This window comes from Pteropus alecto, unplaced genomic scaffold (genome assembly GCF_000325575.1).
Source record: "Pteropus alecto unplaced genomic scaffold, ASM32557v1 scaffold77, whole genome shotgun sequence".
Taxonomy (NCBI): domain Eukaryota; kingdom Metazoa; phylum Chordata; class Mammalia; order Chiroptera; family Pteropodidae; genus Pteropus; species Pteropus alecto.
Genome location: NW_006440820.1, coordinates 1135261 through 1154353, shown reverse-complemented (window position 1 = coordinate 1154353; position 19093 = coordinate 1135261). Strand labels below are relative to the sequence as shown.

The 19093-nt window shown below is 37.8% G+C and overlaps 1 protein-coding gene across 1 annotated transcript in view; it reads left to right on the top strand.

The window, feature by feature from the left end:
* The window catches only part of EFHC2 (EF-hand domain containing 2), a 172215-nt gene that overhangs the window by 96462 nt on the left and 56660 nt on the right, over positions 1 to 19093 (top strand). The window contains exons 9-11 of the mRNA XM_006917910.1: positions 1340 to 1482; positions 3960 to 4156; positions 7140 to 7270. Coding sequence (XP_006917972.1) covers positions 1340 to 1482; positions 3960 to 4156; positions 7140 to 7270 — 471 coding nt within the window. The remainder of the gene's footprint in view (positions 1 to 1339; positions 1483 to 3959; positions 4157 to 7139; positions 7271 to 19093) is intronic.

The window sequence follows — 19093 nt, the reverse complement described above, 5'->3', positions numbered from 1 at the left end:
TCGCTAACTGATATTTATAGATATGCTTCTGCTGAAAGACCATAAATTAATTTCTTCAATGACAAGGCAATCAGCTTTGGGAACTTTTGATTCTAGACTTCAATCTCGTTTTCAGCCTACTAGACTCTTCTATTCATGCATAGAATTGTAAGTGCAAATTCCAATTTATATGATCTTATAACAACTTTCTACAAACATTAATTGAGTACTTACAATGTAAAAAGTGTTATATTAGACAACAGTTAGTAAGATGCAGTCCTAGCCCCCAGAAAACAGACTTGTAATGGCTACTTACAATATAAGTGATAAGTGAAATAATATTTAATATAACAGTTGACAGGGAAAAGGTGATTTTTCCATTGAAGTGAGTTTGGGGATACTTGGGAACTGAGGGATTGGCTCAAGGAAGGAGAAGATGTGGGGCTAGAAGAAAGAATAGAAATGGGCATGAGAAAGTAGGAGGTGAAATAGAGAAGTGGCCCCAGGCACCTGTGAAGCACACCTGCTGGCATGCTCGTGCTCAGGAAATGAAGGCCAGGTGCTGTTCTTGCTGACACGATTGTTGTGAGTAGGGAACAAGCTTTGTGAGTAGGCAACTACCGTTTAATGCAGCTGGTTTGCATAGTATGTTTATGACATGTTTTGGGTACATTTTTCCAGCATACCCTGGACATCTAAAGAATAAGTGATGCTTTAATACATTGAGAAAATTCCTCTGCATATAGATTTAGAGCCTTAGTAAGAATATGGTTGAACATTTTCAACTTCAGAGAGTTTATCCTATTCTCTTAAAACTATAACACACTTGGGGGATAGGGGATGGGTGATATGGGCAAAGGTGGTCAAAAGTACAAACTTCCACTTATAAAATAAGTCATGGGAATATAATGTGTAGCATGGTGACTATAGTTAATACTACTATATTATATATTTGAAAGTTGCTAAGAGAGTAGATCTTAAAAGTTCTCATAACTAGAAAAAAATTAAGTCTAAGTATAGGAGGTGAACATACAGTGTAAATATATATATGCCTTACTGTTAAAATGTACAGCTGAAACTTATCGGATTTCGTTAACCAATGTCACCATAAAAATAAATTAATTAAAAAAATCTTGCAACTATGTATGGTGACAGATGTTAACTAGACTTATTGTGATGATCACTGCACAATATATACAGATATTGAATCATGTACACCTGAAACTAATATAATGTTATATGTCATTTATAACTCAATTTAAAAAATCCATGGCGCACGTTTTGCAGGTTTTATTTTACATACATAATGTATGGAAGATTACTTGTATAATGCTGTAACCCTCATTTCTGTTTCATTTAGCTATGGCAGCATAAGCAACATACTCCGTTTTTTTGCGAAACTAATCACACACAAATGTGCAGATGTGGACAGGCTGTTTATTATTTCATATTTTCTCAGTGATGACACAATTTCAGTGTTTGAACCCATAGAGAGGAATTCAGGTAAGAGACATCCTTTCATAGCAATTTCCTTAGAACAATTAACTGTCTCTTCATTTTGAAAATTAGGGAGTATAATCTAATTTTATAGCCTAGGCAATCTAAGATTGCGGCTTTCATTTTTTTTAACCATTAAAGTTTATTTTATAAAGATCTCTAAATGGGAACCCAGACATATAAAATGAAAAAAAAAAAAAAGGAACAGTTTTGGTTGGATCAGGACTGGGGAACTTGGTATGCCTCCTTTTGGACATTATCCTCCCTTCCTCTGCGGCTTCTGAGGCACCTCTGTGGAATCCAAGGGCTTCAAAATCATGAGCTGGCTACCGCCCATTCCACTCACATCCAGCAAGAGGGAATCTGTATTCTTCATAGTACCACTTACAAGACTTGCTTAACTATAAGACAAGAATCCCAGATTAACAAATTTAACCTTCAGAGTCCATCTTCCTTTGGTTTTTCTGTCTGTTGAGGCTGTTGCCAAGGTTCTGGCACCCAGGCCCATGGAATGCCTCTCCATAGTGTACTGATACTATGGCCCTTGCCGAGGCAAGCCATTGATTTTGACTTACCCAATTATGGAATTTCAGAACTCTGTTCTTGTCCCAACATGTTTAAAACTTTTACTTGTGCTGAAGACACATGTTTGGGAAGAATAATCAGTGGCATGCTGGTTAACAGGCCCTATGAAAAATTTTAAAGGCCCTAAAATTTGTACCATTTGCCCATTTCTGTAGTGTAAATACCCTAGCGATGGCCATTTTCAGTTTCAAGCAACTAACGTTTAACCACTGCCTTGCAAAATCTCTGAAAATTGAACAGTCAGCCATGATGAACTGGTATGAGCCACTCAACACACCAGTGAATAATGAATCATTTGTATAATTAAGTCAGGCTCCACAGTGATTTGAATAATGGCTCAAATCTTAAAATATGAAACAAATAGAGATGAATATAAAGTAATGCTCTTAGAGATCAAAAACTCAACTCTATACATCTAGAATGGGGAAGATATGGCCAAGCCAATTACAGCATATTAAAACTGAAAGGGTGCTGGTAGTCAACTACATGCTTACCAGTAATAATAGCAGCCATGATTGAGTAATTACTATTGTCCTTACAAGAAATTTATAAGAGGAAAACCCTAAGATGAGGATTTAAAGTACAAGAGATTTATTAGGGGAAATGCTGGTGAAGGAAATTGTGGAAGGAGCTACAAGACAACCAGAATAGCCATCAGACTGCATTGCATGTCTGATTCCTGTGAAGGACAGAGGGAAGAATGAAAGGAGGAGGTTTTAGACTGCAGTGAAATTCTGAGAAAGTTTCAGTAAGGCCAACGGGGAGTCCTAGAGCCAAAGCCACTAGTTGGAGGAACCCCTATCTTGCGGAAATGGACCTGCCTTCATATCTTTACGTTATTTAGTCATTTACTGGCAGCAACCTATGGGAAACATGCCTTCAGCACAAACTCTGAGGATAGATTTAAGAACATTGCATCTGGGACCTTACGTCTCCTATGTTCCCCATCAGTAGCCAACCTGAGAAATACATTTTCATAGCACCCACAAATTTTCCTATTTTATAAGCGAGAATTCAGAGAGGTTCAGAGAGATTAAATAACTCCTAAAGATCATTGAGTAAGCAAGTGACAGAGCCAAGATGGACTCCAGCTGTATTTGGCTCCAAAGCCTAGTCTTTTCATCACCTGTGGTTTCCGAATATGGTAGGAGGAGTGTGATGAAGCTGACTCTACAAGCTCATCTAGTCTCAGGTCGTAGTCATAGGTCTGAAGATTTCAGTTCACTATCAATTAGAAGATACCATTGTCCCCATGTTCAACTCTGCTTGCTGATTTCCAAAAGGTCAAAAACCAGATAATGCCCAGAAGAGAGGAAATGAAATGGTGAGAATTCTGGAAAGCAAGAAATATGAGGCATTACTAAAAGAAGCAAAGATATTTTGCCTATAGAAAAAAATAATTAAGGGGACTCCCATTGTTATCCTTAAACAATGAAGTAAGCTCCTTTCCAGAAGTGGAGCATTTTACACTTAATCTGCATGTCGGAGTAAGTGTAAGATATCATCTTGGACAAATGGGTGGAAATAAATTCAAGTACCTAGTCGTGTTCAAAAATATTCACAGATGATTACCTTCCTGATGTCCCAGTTCCCAGTATGCTGCTGGGCATATAGCAGGAAATTGCGAAGTGTTTATTGAAGTGTTTGGACTGGGAATGGAGTAGAGAGAGGAAAGAAAAAGTTGGAATGCCATATCACTTTTCTCTTTACACATTCACCTAGGAAATCTAATTTCTTAACCCGCTGTCTCATTCTTCCCTTCAGTCTGAGAATAATAGGCAATATGAGTTCACAGTTAAGTTGTATGGTTTGTGTTTGAGTTGAAGTAACTCTAAAGGCAAGTTGTATGGTTCTGTTAAGAATAAAGGCTACTTACCAACTTTTCTCTTTTTCTATAGGGAATGCTGGTGGGCAATTCTTAAAAAGAATGCGTGTTAAGAAACCTGGACAAGAAGTCTTTAAAAGTGAACTATCAGAATATATGAAGGTTGAGGAGCTGTATATTGGAGCCACAGTGAATGTGAATGGCTACCTGTTTCTTTTGCTCAATGCTGATGAGTACACTTTAAAATTCATGGAGAAGAATTCAGAGAAGGTGAGCTTACTTTGTATAATCTTTCACTTGCCTCTCAGCACTTTGCAATCTGTGTTTTTCTTTCTCTAGGCCTTTTCTTCTTCATCTTGCTACCCATTTTACATTGTTCATTCACACATGTGGGCATGAATAATGGATCCGTGTGACTTGGCTAAAGGTCCTGTCACAGAGGCCAGGTCCCGGTCTACTCTGTTTACACTCTGGGTCCTTTGCTGCCTAGCACCACAGATGCCAAGCACAGGAAGCAGGCCCAGAGTTGAATCAAGTTTCCTGGGTTTTCTGCTGACGCCAACAATGTTTTCAGAAAGAAATTCATCAACTATAGGAAAGGAAGAAAATCTGGTGCCACACACTGTGCTGTCCCAGTTAATTGGCACAGGCTTACAAGGAAGGCTAAGACCTGACAAACAGAAACCCCAAGGGAATGCAAAAGTTGCTGGGGTTGCAACTTTCCATAACAGGAGCCACCTGAGGCCTAAATAAGATTTCAAGGACAAATGGGCAACAGTAAGCTCAGAATTTTCTTTTATTTGAAATAAGATGGCAGATGGGTACGGTTACTAAAAGTATTATGGCAGTGCTGTTTAGTAAAAATAATGTGTTGATAAAATCTTGATTTTAAGTGTGGAATAACTTGGTATATAAACAACGTATATTTGAGAGTCATTGCCTACTATCGAAAAATCTATCTAGAAAAATTTAAAAAACTGCCCGTAAGAAATAATATTTATGAGCTAATTATATATACACACACACACACATGGTATTAATTATATATAAAATGCTCAGGGGTAAGTTACTAAGGTCAGTCTTTCTGTGTATGTCACATCATCCATGTCAATTGGTCTTCTGAGAAGCATATGCCAAGACAAAATTAGATATGTAAGAGATGTATTGGAAGAAATGCGTATGAAAGATAAAGGCAGAGAGAGCAGGAGTAGGTAGGGAGGCAGATGTGAAGGTCTGAGCCCTAAGGAGGAGAGGGAAGGAAGGAGGACAGGGTAGGAAGAGCCTCAAATGTGGCACAGTTCTGACAAAGTTTTGACCAGGCCAGCGGGGAGCCCAGAGTAAAGACTGCCATCAGAGAAGTTCTGTGTCAGATAGAATGGCCCACCTCTGGTGCCCTCACCATGTTGTCATTGGGGGGAACAGCCCAGGGAGAGTGTGGCCTTGGTAAGAACACTGCACAGATCCTGAAGTTATAGCACCTGGGGTATGTCAGCTAACAATGCTCTTCTCTGCACAGTCTCTCTGATGGTAGGCCTGCAGGGCTGCCACATTATCTCTCCATTTGAAGTATTAGAAATTTGGGTTATTGTAAAATCATGAACCAGTATCTCTTGAAAAGCGCTGAATTCAGGTGAGAAGCTCAATAATAAGGTAGTTAGATTTCTGGAGACCAGCAGGCTTAACAGGGAAACCTGACTCCACACTTAGAAGTTGAGAAAACTTAGACATGTAATTTCCCTGAGCTTCACTTTCCTCATCTTTGAAATGGGGGTAACAACAATGCCTCTTTCATAAACTTGCTATGAATATTAGATGAGATAATGTGTGTGAAGTGCTTTAGCTCTGTGTGGCTCATAACAAGCTCAGTCAGTGCGCAATTTACAATAGCTAATACAGGGCAGATCTATACCTTAATGTAAAATACAGTTGACCCGTGAACAACATGATGGTTAGGGCTGCCAACCCCCCACACAATAAAAAATCTGAATATAACTCTTGACTCCCCAAAAACTTAACTACAAACAGCTTGCTGCTAACTGGAAACCTTACTGATCCATAACATAAATAAACAGATATTTTGTATGTTATATTTATTATATACTATAGTCTTACAATATAGTAAGCTAGAGAAAAGAAAATATTAAGTAAATTATAAGGAAGAAAAAATACATTTGCAGTATTTATTGAAAAAAATTCACATATAAGTAGAGCCATGCAGTTCAAACCCATGTTGTTCCAGGGTCAACTGTATATAGCACATGGATGTATATATATTTTATTTTGTTTTATTTTTCAATTACAGTTGACATACAATAATGAATATGTATTTTTTTAAGATATAAAGGACTTTTCTAGTTTTAGAAAATAAAAAGCTAGGGCATTACCTGGTCTCAACATTCCAAGTGAAAAATTGCATAATTTTAAAACTGCCCTTAACAATGAGATTCTAAGCAGAGAAAGATTATTATACTCTGAGGAATCTTTTCAAAAGAACTAATAGATCCTATCATGGAAATAGATGAAAGGAAATATGAAAAAGGAAAGGAATGGGGGTTTACATTAGGTGCCAAATCTCCTGGTGGAAGAGAGAGAGCTTTATGCTAAATTGCCATCAGAGTTCTAATTTTCTTATTTAGTCTTCTCATTTTTTAGCTTCTCGCTGTAATTATTTACAACCTTATGCTTTACTGGATTGTATAAAGAGTATTCTTATAGAGTCAAAAACCAAAGCACAGAGTAGGAAACAGGAACTGGGGACTGTCTGGAGAGTAGATGTAAGGGGATTGCAGTGTATGTGAAGCTTTGACACCCAGCCTTGCTCTGCTCAGTGTATTGCCTGGTGGCCAACAGTTCTGGGAGCCCATTCTAAAGATCTGGAGAAAATGGGGGTCCGCTCATCCAATTTTGAATACCCATTCTCTCCATTAGGGTCTCCCAACATACTGGACCAATGTCTAAGAGTTAAAGGGAAGAAGCTGCTAAAGGGGAAGCAGGCATTGTTTTCTGATTCCTGTGGCCTGCTGTCCCTTAAGTTCATTTCTCTTAGATCTGGGCCTATGCTAATGTTACTCGTCCTGAAGCCTTAACTGAAAACAAATTTAGTCCTGTCTTCTCTGTGTTGATCTCTATGGAAAGACATGGCCAGCTAACTTTAGGTTCCTAATGTGAAATCTTTTTCCTAGCCATCAGAAAAATTGGACACCCTATATCTCAGGCATGTTTAAATATCTTTACTATCTCTCCCCTCTTCTAGTTTCCTTTCAGCAACCTTGAACTTGCTCTACAAAAGCTGAAAGATGAAAAATCAAAATCCAGAGAGATCAAACAGGTATTTAGGGATGCTGATCCTGCGTTCACTAAGATGGTGGATTATAATACATTCAGGTAAGCCATATTCTGCTAGCAATAGTCTGTTTTCCCCTCAAGATTGTTCAAAGACCAAAAAGAACAATTTCTTCCCTAATGCTTTCTAAAGATTATGTATTTTTTATTAGAAATTGGCATTTCTTTCCATTTCCATATTACTTCGTAGTCAAATTTTGTCTTTCTAATAAATCTCATGTATTTGCATATTTAAAAAGTTTATAGGTGAGAACAGAGGGGCAAAAGCCTAGAAAGTCAGTCAGTCACATTGTCTTGTAAATCGTGGCATTGAAGGATCTGGGGCATGCGGGGAGGGGTGCATCTGAGTGAGAAAGGCAGAAAAAAATGTAGCTAAGAACCACCCTCCCAGATCTGGTCAACAAAGGAAGAATATCTCCCTAGGAATGTGATCCAATTGGAAAAGATAATGGAAACTTTACTGAGGATCAGAGAAAAGATGATAATATATGAGTCTGTGTGTATGTATGCTTACACACGTATGTGTATTTTGAAAGAGATAAGAATATAGAAATCGAGGGAAAATATGACAGTAGTTAGAAATATTATAAGAAATTATGAACAATAAAGATTTTCTCTAAGGTAAAGCCGAATTCTAGGATGGTCCAGTGGCTAACCTAGGCAAATTTCCAAACAGCAGATACACAGGGAAATTCAAATTCAGGGTCTTAGTACAATTGTGAGACTTCTCTTAGCCTGAGAACAAAGTGAATGGAGCGTTCAGGAGAATATAAATTAAATCATAGATGGAGGACAAAGGGGACTTTCTCTTTAGGCTGAGAATTCTGGCTTCTGAAGACAATAGTGACTGAAAGCTATATAGGAAACTCGGCTTGATGCAGTCAAGATGTGGGCTAAGAAATGAGGAAGTCAGCCCAGGAGAGGGTAGAAGGGAGATCTTTCCAACTTTGTGCCTGAAGTTGCCTATTGCACTAATATCTAGTGACCTGAGTCCACCATGAAGCACAAAGTGTCCCAAAAGCTCATTTGTTGTTTTAACAAAGCTCTTTTGTTTTTCCAAAATGTTCTTTTGAGAGAAGCAGTCAGAGGACATATTTTTATTGTTTAGAATTCCCAACCTTCTGGGATCAGTAAGAATTTATAGTTCTTTGTGATTGTTCATAGTAGTACACATGGCCGTGGCCTTTTGCAAAATAAGTGGAGACAGAGTAAAGAACAAAGACAATAGCTCAGGGCATGGACTAATGGCAAGCAGTGGAGGAGAAAACAAATTTCCATCAGAAATGAGGGAGCGGTTTTATTTTATTATTTTGTGTCCTTTTACTAAAGCACCCATTCTCTCAACACTCTAGCAAAGTCTATTGGAAACACTTTACAGAATTTATGGGGCTTTAGGGGAAGAACCTCAGTCAAGCAGGAGATCCAAGCAGGAAAAGTTGTTCTGTAGATGGAGGTCTGACCCCTAACCCTAATTGCAGGTGGAATAAAGCAGTGGTCCCCAACCTTTTTGGCACCAGGGACCCCAGTGCTCCTATGAGAATCAACTGGCAGTATTAGTCCATGGCCTGAGTATGGGGACTCCTGGAATAAAGGACCATTGCATTGTGCGATTGGAAGATGGCCTCAGGCATTGCATGCTCAGAAATAACAAGCTCCTGATCTTTAGGCCCTCTCCTGATCAAAAATTCCTTAAGATGAAAATCAGATCAGGTCATGTCTGGCTTGAGAAACCCTTCAGTGGCTTACCATTGTCCTTACAATAGGAGCCAAACATTTTACTGCAGCTGTCAGGGCCTTGAGTGATGTGACTCTCTGTTTACATTTCCAGTGTCATCACTTCTTTTTCTCCAGCCCTGTCCTCTGGACTTGCTGGCTGTCACTCAGTTTCTTAAACACATCAAGCTTTTTCCTGCCTCTAAGCCTTTGCACTTCTCTCTGCTTGGAATGTCTACACCATCATCCTTTTCACGGCAAACCAGGACTCATCATCACTTTCTCAGATGTACTTACTTTCTTACTCCTAACTAAAATAGTTCACTCACTTATCCTTAACCCCTTGTTAATATTTTTCATAATACAACTAACAATTACTTTACTTAGATATCTGTACTTGGTGTATGTGTGCTTGTGTGCGTCCTATCCTATTAGAATATGAGCTTTCTAAAGGACAGGGACCTCGATGACCCTGTTCACTGCCCTTCCCCTGGCACTTAGTGCTGGACTCAGTACATACCATAGTTCCTGAATGGAATAATCAACTACTAGAATTATTCTTAGGGCTTCTAGTTTGGAGGTGGTGGCATTGTCTCCAGATGAGAGTGTAGGCCAGGAGTCAAGATGTCTTGCAGGGTCCATATGACATGGTCAGTATTGGGCACTGTGCCTTCTGTGGTTGGCCCACAGCTGTAGGTCCTTAGTTTATGGTCTTCATCCCTCTCTTTTGCTCCTCATGCTCATTCCTGGGCAAAGGAACTACATAGTTAGTCGCTATCACACCACACCCTATAATTCTGTGCCTGGCACTTTCACAAGCTAATATTTTTTCTTTTATTTATATGTATATGTATGTGTATATTTTTTGGCTCTCATCACCAGAACATAACCTTATCGAAGGCAGTGACCTCTTTCTTGTCTTCTGCCTTAGCCTTATCAATTTTCACAATGCCTGGATGATAGGGTGTTAATAAATATTTGTTAAGTGGCTGCATTTTATCCAGCCCTCAGTGCTCTGGCTGTCAGCCAAAGGCTGAGTTCTCCACATTAGCTCTTCAAGCTCAGACCATTCTCCTGAACTATAAACCTGGAAATATGAATGCCTCTGGGACATCTCTCTCTTAGGTGTCCCTTAGGCATCCCAAAATAACTTACCCTAAATTGACCTCATTTTCTTCTCCAATGAAGTTGCATCTGGAGACCCTATCTTGGTAAAGGCCACCATACTTGTCTCCAGGGCCTGGGCCAAGGTGCCTTGTCTCTCCCCTCTCTCCTACCTTGACTTCTCCCAATCTCTTGTAATTGCACTTCTTAAACTACCCCTCTTCATCCCCAGCTTCATTGTTGCAATTCAGTTTTTCATCACTGTTCACTTGAGAGCTACGTAACTAATCTTTGCTTAACTCTCATATTCTAGTTTTCCCAGAGTGACCTTCCTAAATTCTGATCATGTCATTCCTCTGCTCTAAACCCTACAACAGTTCTTCATTGCCTTCAGGGTAAATCCCACCCTTTCAGTGTTTCATGTGAGTTTGGTCATGATCTGACCCTTGCCTATACCTCTCGTTGTTTCCATCTCACTAGATTACTTTTGTAGACGTCACCATTTATCGAACATTTATGTTGGGCCAGACATCATGCTAAATGCTTTTCATCTGCTATCCATTGGTAGCCCCTGTTATTTGTTTACTTTCTTGCCTCTGCAGTTGGCTCCTGCCAAGTACAATAGATGTTTGTTGAATAATTTAATGAATGGTCTGATTTCTCAAGAAACATTCAGTCTACAGTTTGCAGCAAACAAGTAAATAATTGATTACCTTGCACTGGGGAAGGACAATCTGTCTCTGACTATAGGGGAGTCATGGAGAGCTAGGCCTCACTCACACAAGCCAAGTGACTTGGACAACTCACTTCACCTACCTGTACCTCACTCTTTGTCTATCTAATGGTCTCCAAGGCATGTTCCAGGTGCTAACATTCTGAAACTCTTAAAATGTAGGTTTATAAACACACTTGTAAAATATTCCCCTTTCGAATTCGTGCGTTGAAGTAATAGAGTAGGCAGGCAGAGACAGGATTGTGGTGTAGGCCTCTGGACTCCATTTCTGTAGCCCTGACTCTCTCCCTTGCTTATATATCTCACACTCTCAGTATACATGTGGGGACTCAGCCCAGACCTGCTGCTCTGGGCAGTGGTCCAAGCCCTGGGCATTTTTCTTCTCAGGGATTAGCCCCACTTCTCAGGGATACGCCCCACTTTTCAGGGATACCTTGAGGGCAGTTGCTAATAAACTACCTCTGCATAAGGTGCCAGGGTCGATAATGGATTAATAGGTTAACATGTAGGCCTTCCTGAGATATTTGCCTCAAAATGGACCAGAAATAATGCAGGGACGGGAGAGAAAAGGAGGCACTTTGGGGAGGGAATGTTTCTCTTGCCTTGGGGTTACTAGTTCTGTCTTTAGGCTGGACCTAGTTCTCTGGGACCTTTTTTTCATGGTCTGTCAGATTGGCCTATGAGAGTTGCTGATCATGAGCAAAGAGCATGCAGAGAGCCTTTCTCAGAGTCTCAATATCTGACGGCAAATTTCATCAGGGAGTGGAGCAGGGACTAGGCCTGGCAGGGTTAGTGTTTCCAGCAATTGGGAACATGGGCAGGGCGAGGCTTCCCAATGTGGGCCATAGACTCTTAACCACAGGTGGCAGCAGCAACAGCGAGGACCCCATGCCAGGGAAGATGTGGCCAGTCCCCGCCTCTGGCCACCTCCCAGAGCCTTGATCTACGCATCAGAGATGACACTCATTCCATGTAGCCTGTGTGTATTTTGGGTTTCTTTGTGCTTCCCTCTTCTCCCTACTTGGGCGGAACTCTTCGAGGGCAGGGCCCATGCCCATTTCACCCTTGTGTCTTTCCCAGATACCTCCAGTACTGTTTCTCAGGCCTCAGTGAATGTACTGAATTATTACACAGTTCCTCCACAGACCCCCATTATCAACTACAGGGTCAGGAGATTTCCTGTGAACATCCACCTAATAAATTCCTAAGATTTAGAGCCTCAAGAAAATTTTCTTTCTTGTAAAACTAAAATTCTTCCTGAGGGAGGTAGTATAACAAATAGATCTGATTTTGGACTTGTAGACCTGAATCCAAATCTCAGCTTTGCCATTTGTCAGTGTAGTAGTCTTGAATAAGTTGTTCAACAATGTTTTCACCTGTAAAATGAGGATAATAATACCTACTACATACATCCTTTGTGATGAATAACTTTGATAATGTGTATAAAGTTCGTATTTTAGCACACTGTAGTGCATAGTGGACTCTAGAAAACTAAGCCCTTTTATCAATAGTTACAACTTGGTGTCACTGAAAATAGAAATAGGAATCTATGTTCTGTTTTTGGTATTTCAATGAGTTAATGTATTTACCCATGATGAGGTCATTGAAAACATTCTTTAATAAATGAGGTTGAGAGAAACTCTTTAAAAACTTGTAGGCCACAAAGGTGGAAAATAAACATCATCTTTGGTGGACCAAGGTTGGAAAACATTAACTTAATCTACCCTATTACAGTCCTTTGCTTCAAGGAAGAAGATTGTAAATTTAGTGCTTAGAACATTATAATGATCTCATCTTGATTTATCTAGGACAATTAATCTCTTCTTTTATGTGGTTTTGCTTTATATTTATTTGAACAATTCTGTATACATTATTATTGGTGTTTTTATTGTAAGCTATCTAACATATTTTAAGGAAGCCACTGTCATGAATCTTTATGAAAAAAAATAAAAAAGACAAATTCCAAAAGCAATCATATACTCTCATCAAGAACCAAATAGACACTGTCAGTGTTCACAGCATATCTTTGAGATGGGAGCTTCAGCATACATTTTTGAAAACAGCATTTTGAACCTTCCTAAAAGCATTAAATATAAATAATGTGATGTCATAAAAAGAATACTGGCTTGGGAATCTAAAAGACCAAGATCTTTGATTTGATTTTGTCACTGCCTGATGGTATTTGTATTGGTGAGGGCTTAGTTTTAGAAAGCAGAATCCTCTCTGGCTAGTTAAGCAGAAAAGGAATTTATTAAAAGGATCCTGGGAGGTTCACAGTATCTTTGGAGAAATAAACTTGAGGCTAAATTCTAGGAACAGTGTCCAGAAATGGGCTGTAGAACTTGTCCGATGAGAAAATGGCCTCTGTTACCACTGCACCACCCACAACTTATTGCTACATTTGCTCTGCTGCCAAGAACTTGATTTTACTGCGGCCATCACTACCACCACTTTTGGCAACCTTGCATCTGTTGCCACCCCAGAAAGCCGAACTCTTCTGACACTAAGTGTGGCCCATACCTAGCTGGTTTTGTCTGTTAATCTCTTTCAAGTCAAAGTCTTATGTAAACTTCCATGGGCCACCTGGGCTCCTTATGTAAGGAGCCTGGATCACCTGCTTGTTTCCAACTGCAAGGAAGGCCGGGAAATTGAGCTCTGACTCCCATGTTGGGGTGACAGAGAACATAATGTGGGAATTTCTCCAAATATAGAAGGGTGGTTTAAAAGGTACTCTTTTCATTTGCTGCGATAGCAAATCCAAGCCAAGATGAGGCAAACAGGGAACATAAAATGTCAACATTAGGGACTAAATTCCTTGTTTATAACCAAACCAAGCAAAACACTTGCCTAATTTTAGAATTTTGCAAATACTGTTCTGACCCACCAAGCAGCTAAACAAAGTACAAAGCCCTCCCTTCCCCTCTGCTGCTTTGGCAATCTCTAACACACCTTTCTAAGTTTAAATTGCCTTAAATGAAGTTATTGGATTAGATTCAAATTCCTAGATTGAAAGCTGGCAATTGTATTCATTTGGCTTTTGTTTAATATTTTTAAAATTAAGAGTTTAAACGTAAAAATCTACATATCTGGTACCTCTTGAAAAATAAAAATGTAAAAATCTATATATCTGGTACCTCTTGAAAAATAAAAAACTTTCCCCATGATAACAACCAGTTGGGAGTGAGTGGCAGCTGCTCAACTGTATTTCTTCCTAGTCTCTTCAATTCCTTATTGTCTTGTACCTTCTCCCAGTTATTTTACCTGTATACTCTAGGTACGTACTTGACTAGATAACCCTTGGTTTAGATCATCATAAGGTCCCTTCCAGCCATAAAATCCTATTATTTTCTTACCTTAGGTATAGTGGAAATAGGCATTTAGGAATAACTGATTAAAGAGCCCAAAATGGAACTGAAGACCGATTTTTAAATTAGAACCCAAATATGATTGTGTATCTAAAAATCCAAGACTCCATTTAAAAATGGTTAGAACTATTCAGAGTATTCAGGAAAGTAACTAAATACAGGAAAACTGCGTAAAAAGAAGTAGTTTTCCTTTATACCAGTAATAACCACTTAGGAAATGTTATGTAATGGGGGATACTGTTCACTATAGCAACAAAAATCATGAAATACCTGGGAATAAATTGGATAAGAAATGTATAAGACTAAAATAAACACAATTTCAAAACTTTATTATATCTCTGAATGGGAATGCACTATTTTAAAAATTCTAATCTGTCCAAATTAATCTAGATTTGAAACAATTCCAATCAGAATTACAATGTGGATTTTTGTTGTTGCTGTTGTTAGATTTGGTTTTGTTTTGTGGGTTTAGGGGAAGAAAAATTGGCTCCTTGATTATGAGGTTCCTCAAGAAAAATAAGGGATTGAGAAATATTGAAAAAGAAGAATATTGAAGTCTAGATACTAGAATTTATATAGTTTGTAGATATTTGAAAACATCAAAATGTACAATGAGAGGAATAAACCAACATATCAGTGAACCAGAGCATAAAGTCCATAAAAAGACCCATTTTTATGGACTCTATTGTTAGGTATATAGAACATTTCAAATCGGTAGAGAAAGAATGGATTATCAATAAAGGTTTTAGTGACAATTAATTGGGAAACATTTAATACATTTTTAGTTTGCAGTAGGGCGATTTCCAAAAACCATAAAGGAAAAGTTGACTGTACTGACTATGGAAAATTTTTATATTTCTCTATGGCAAAAGATACCATAAACAATCTTAAAGACAAGAGATAAATTAAGAGAAATATTTAGAACCAATATAAGAACCAGGGGATTAACATTAAGGATTTATTAAAAACTCCTTTAAAATCAACAGACAAAAATGGTTTAAGGACAAGGATAGACAATTCTCAGAAGAAATACAAATAGCCTTTAAATCTATGAAAAGAAGCCCAATAATGGTGCAAGCTGAGACAACAATAAACTATAATTTTCATGGAATATTATGTTGGCAGCATCTTAAAAGAATAATATAACTGACTGTAGGTGAGCATGTAGGATAACAGGTACTCTTATTTTCTCTTAATAGAAATTTAAATTGGTTCAGCATTTTGGAGGGCAATTGGTAGTATCACGTATAATGTTTAGACTCTTTTACTTAGTAATTGCACTTTTAAAAACTTTGTATTCAGAAAATTTTTGACAAGTAGATTGTAATAGTTGTGCGTATGTGTGCACGCACACAATATTTATTGCAACAAACTTTGTAATAGAAAACATTTGGAAAAATCAGTTACCCAACAGTAGGAGAATAGTTAGATATATTCTATTGAATTAATTTAAGACAATACTGTTTAGCCATGAGAAAGAATGAGATGGGCCAAATATGCATACCTGAAGAAATATTCAATGTATTAGCCAGAGTTACAAGTAACCCCAACATCTCAGGGCACTTAATTTATTGACGAGTACTAGTCACATGGGGCCATGTGAAGAAAGAGGGAAACCAGATGTTGGTGAATAGCACTAGTGGCTACTATATATATGTCATGCTATTTTATAGATAAAGCAAAATTCAGAAGTCTGTATAATGTGATCCTATTTATGCCAAAAATCTAAAGGTTATGTGTGCATGTATATTTATTTAATATTTCAAGGATTGTATATCCTTTAAAGAAATCATAGCAGACTACACATCAAGCTGTTAGTAGAGAGAGTATGCCTCAATCTTTAACTTTTTCTTTTTTTTTTTTTAACAATGAAGCAATTGTTAAAAAAAAAATAAAAAGTTAAAAACAAATAAAACCCAAACAAATAAAACCAAAAAGCCTGGGCAAAGAGCACTAAACATTTTTTGTTTCTTGCTTCAGTTTCCAGAATGATCTAATGGAAAATGCTGGCAGAATGTTCTGAGCAAAAGTCGAGTCTCAGAATAATAGAGCATGGTATAAGTTGTTTCACTTGAAGGTCTACTCTGATTATTGGTTAGAGTCAAATAATTTCAGTGTGCTCATTAAAATTCTTATGTTATTGGCCAGAATATTTTATCTTAATGTGACAAAATTCTAGAGCTTTAAAATTAAATTTTGGGGTCAAATTGTTTTTATAATTTTCAAATTCTTACCAAATTATCAGCAAAGTCTTGCCCATTCATTTTCCTCCAATATCTTATGAAAAATTTAAAACATTCAAAAAATCTGAAAGGATTGAACAGCGAACACCCATATACCTACCAGTTAGATGTTATCATTAACATTTTACTATATAGGCATACCTTGGAGATATTGCAGGTTAGTTCCAGACTACAGAAATAAAGCGAATATCACAATAAAGGGAGTCACATGAAATTTTTGGTTTCCCAACATTAAAAGCTATGTTTAAACTATACTGTAATCTATGCAGTAGCATTATGTGTAAAAAAGCAACATACTGTATATACCTTAGTTAAAAAATACTTTATTGCTAAAATATGGTAACCATCACCTGAGACTTGATTGATTGATTGATTTTTAGGCGAGGCAACTCTTGGTTGATCTCACAGATTGCAAGGACCTTATCAGCTTACAATCCCCACTATCTGAGACTTTAGAGAGTCATGATCTTTTTGCTGGTGAAGGGAGGTTATTTCCTTGATGTTGATGGCTGCTGACTGATCAGGCTGGTGATTGCTGAAGTTGGGGTTGCTGTGGCAATTTCTTAAAATGAGACCACAGTGAAGTTTGCCACATTGGTTGACTTTTCCTTTCATGAATGATTTCTCTTTAGCACATGATGTTCTTTGATAGCATTTTATTCGTGGTAGAACTTCTTTCAAAATTGGAGTCAATTTCCTCAAACTCTGCTGCTGCTTGATCAACTAAGTTTATGTAATATTCTAAATCCTTTGCTGCTTTACCTTGAACTGTTATGTTATGGAGATGGCTTCTTCCCTAAACCTCATGAACCAGCTTCTGCCAGCTTCAAACTTTTCTTCTAATCTTCCTCACCTCTCTCAGCCTTAATAGAATTGAAGAGTTAGGGCCTTGCTCTAGATTAGGCTTTGGTTTAGGGGACTGTTGTAGCTGGTTTGATTTTCTGTCCAAACCACTAAAACTTTTCCATATCAACAATAAGGCTGTTAAGCTTTCTTATCGTTTGTGTGTTCATTGGAGCAGCACATTGTATTTCCTTCGAGAACTTTTCCTTTGCATTCACAACTTGGCTGTTTGTTGTAAGAGGCCTAGCATTTGGCCTTCCTCACTAAGCTTAATTGTTTCTAGCTTTTGAGTTAAAGTAAGTGAGTGTGACCCTTCCTTTCACTTGAACACTTAGAGGCCATTGTAGGGTTATTAATTGGCTTAATTTTAATATTGTTGTGCCTCAGGGAATAGGGAGACTGAAGGAGAGAGAGAGAGATGAGGGAATGGCTGGTCGGTAGAGCAGTCAGAGCACACACATTATTTAAGTTCACCATCTTATGTATGGGCGTGGTTCATGGTGTCTCAAACAGTTACAATAGTAGCATCAAATACCACTGATCACAGATCACCATAACAAATATAATAATAATGAAAAAGTTTGAAATATTGTGAGTATTACCAAAATGTGACAGAGACATGAAGTGAGCAAATGCTGTTGGAAAAATGGCGCCATTAGACTTGCTCAATGCAGGGTTGCCACAAACCTTCAATTTGGAAAAAATGCAATGTCTGCAAAGCACAATAAATCAAAGCACAATAAAATGAGGTATGCTTGTATTTGCTTTATTAGGAATTTCTCCATTTATATATCCTTCTGCCAATCCATTAATCTATATTAACTTTGGTCCATTTCAAAGAAAAATCACAGCCATCAGTTATTTCCTTCTAAATATTTCAGCATGCTTACCATTTACTTAGATCTTTAATTTGCTATAAAATTTATGTTCAATAAAATGCACAAACCTTAAGTATATATTTGCTGTTTTGACAAATACATTTACTTGTACAACCCAAATCGCTATTAAGACATAGAACATTGCCATCACCCCAGAAAGTTCCCTCACACCTCATCCCAGTCAGTCTTGGCACACATCCTCCATTAAATAAGCTACCACTATTATTTTTTTCACTGTAGATGGTGTTTTCCTGTGCTAGAATTTCATATAAATGGAATTATACATAATGTATCCTTATTTTTTCTTTATTTCTTTTTCTTTTTATTTATTTTTTCTGGAACAGATAGATTTGTTTGTTTGTTTGTTTATTATTTGTTTATTTATAACATTTTACTTATTTTTTCCCCCTCTCCCCTCCCCTCTGGCAACCACTAGTCCATTGTGCATGATCATGAGTCTCTGTTTGTCCTGTTCATTTGTTGCTTTTTGGTTTATATCCCACATATAAGTGATATCATATGATTTTCAAACTTTTCTGTCTGGCTTATTTCACTTAGCATGATTATCTCGAGGTCCATCTATGTTGTCGCAAATGACAGTATTGCATCTCTTCTTAAGGCTGAGAAATATTCCCTTGTATATGTGTACCACAACTTCTTTAGCCAATCATCTATTACAGGACATTTCAGTTGTTTCCATGTCTTGGCCACTGTGAATACTGCTGCTATGAACATCAGTGTGCAAATATCTTTTCAGATATGCGTTTTCAAGTCTTTGGGGTAAATCCCCAATAGAGAGATTGCTGGATCATATGGTAGATCAAATCTTAGTTTTTTGAGGCAGCTCCATACTGTTTTCCATAGTGGCTGTATCATCTTACATTCCCACCAACAGTGCGTGAGAGTTCCGATTTCTCCACATCATTGCCAACACCTTTTTTTTTTTTTTTAATTTTATAGTAGTAATCTTACTGGGTGTAAGGAAG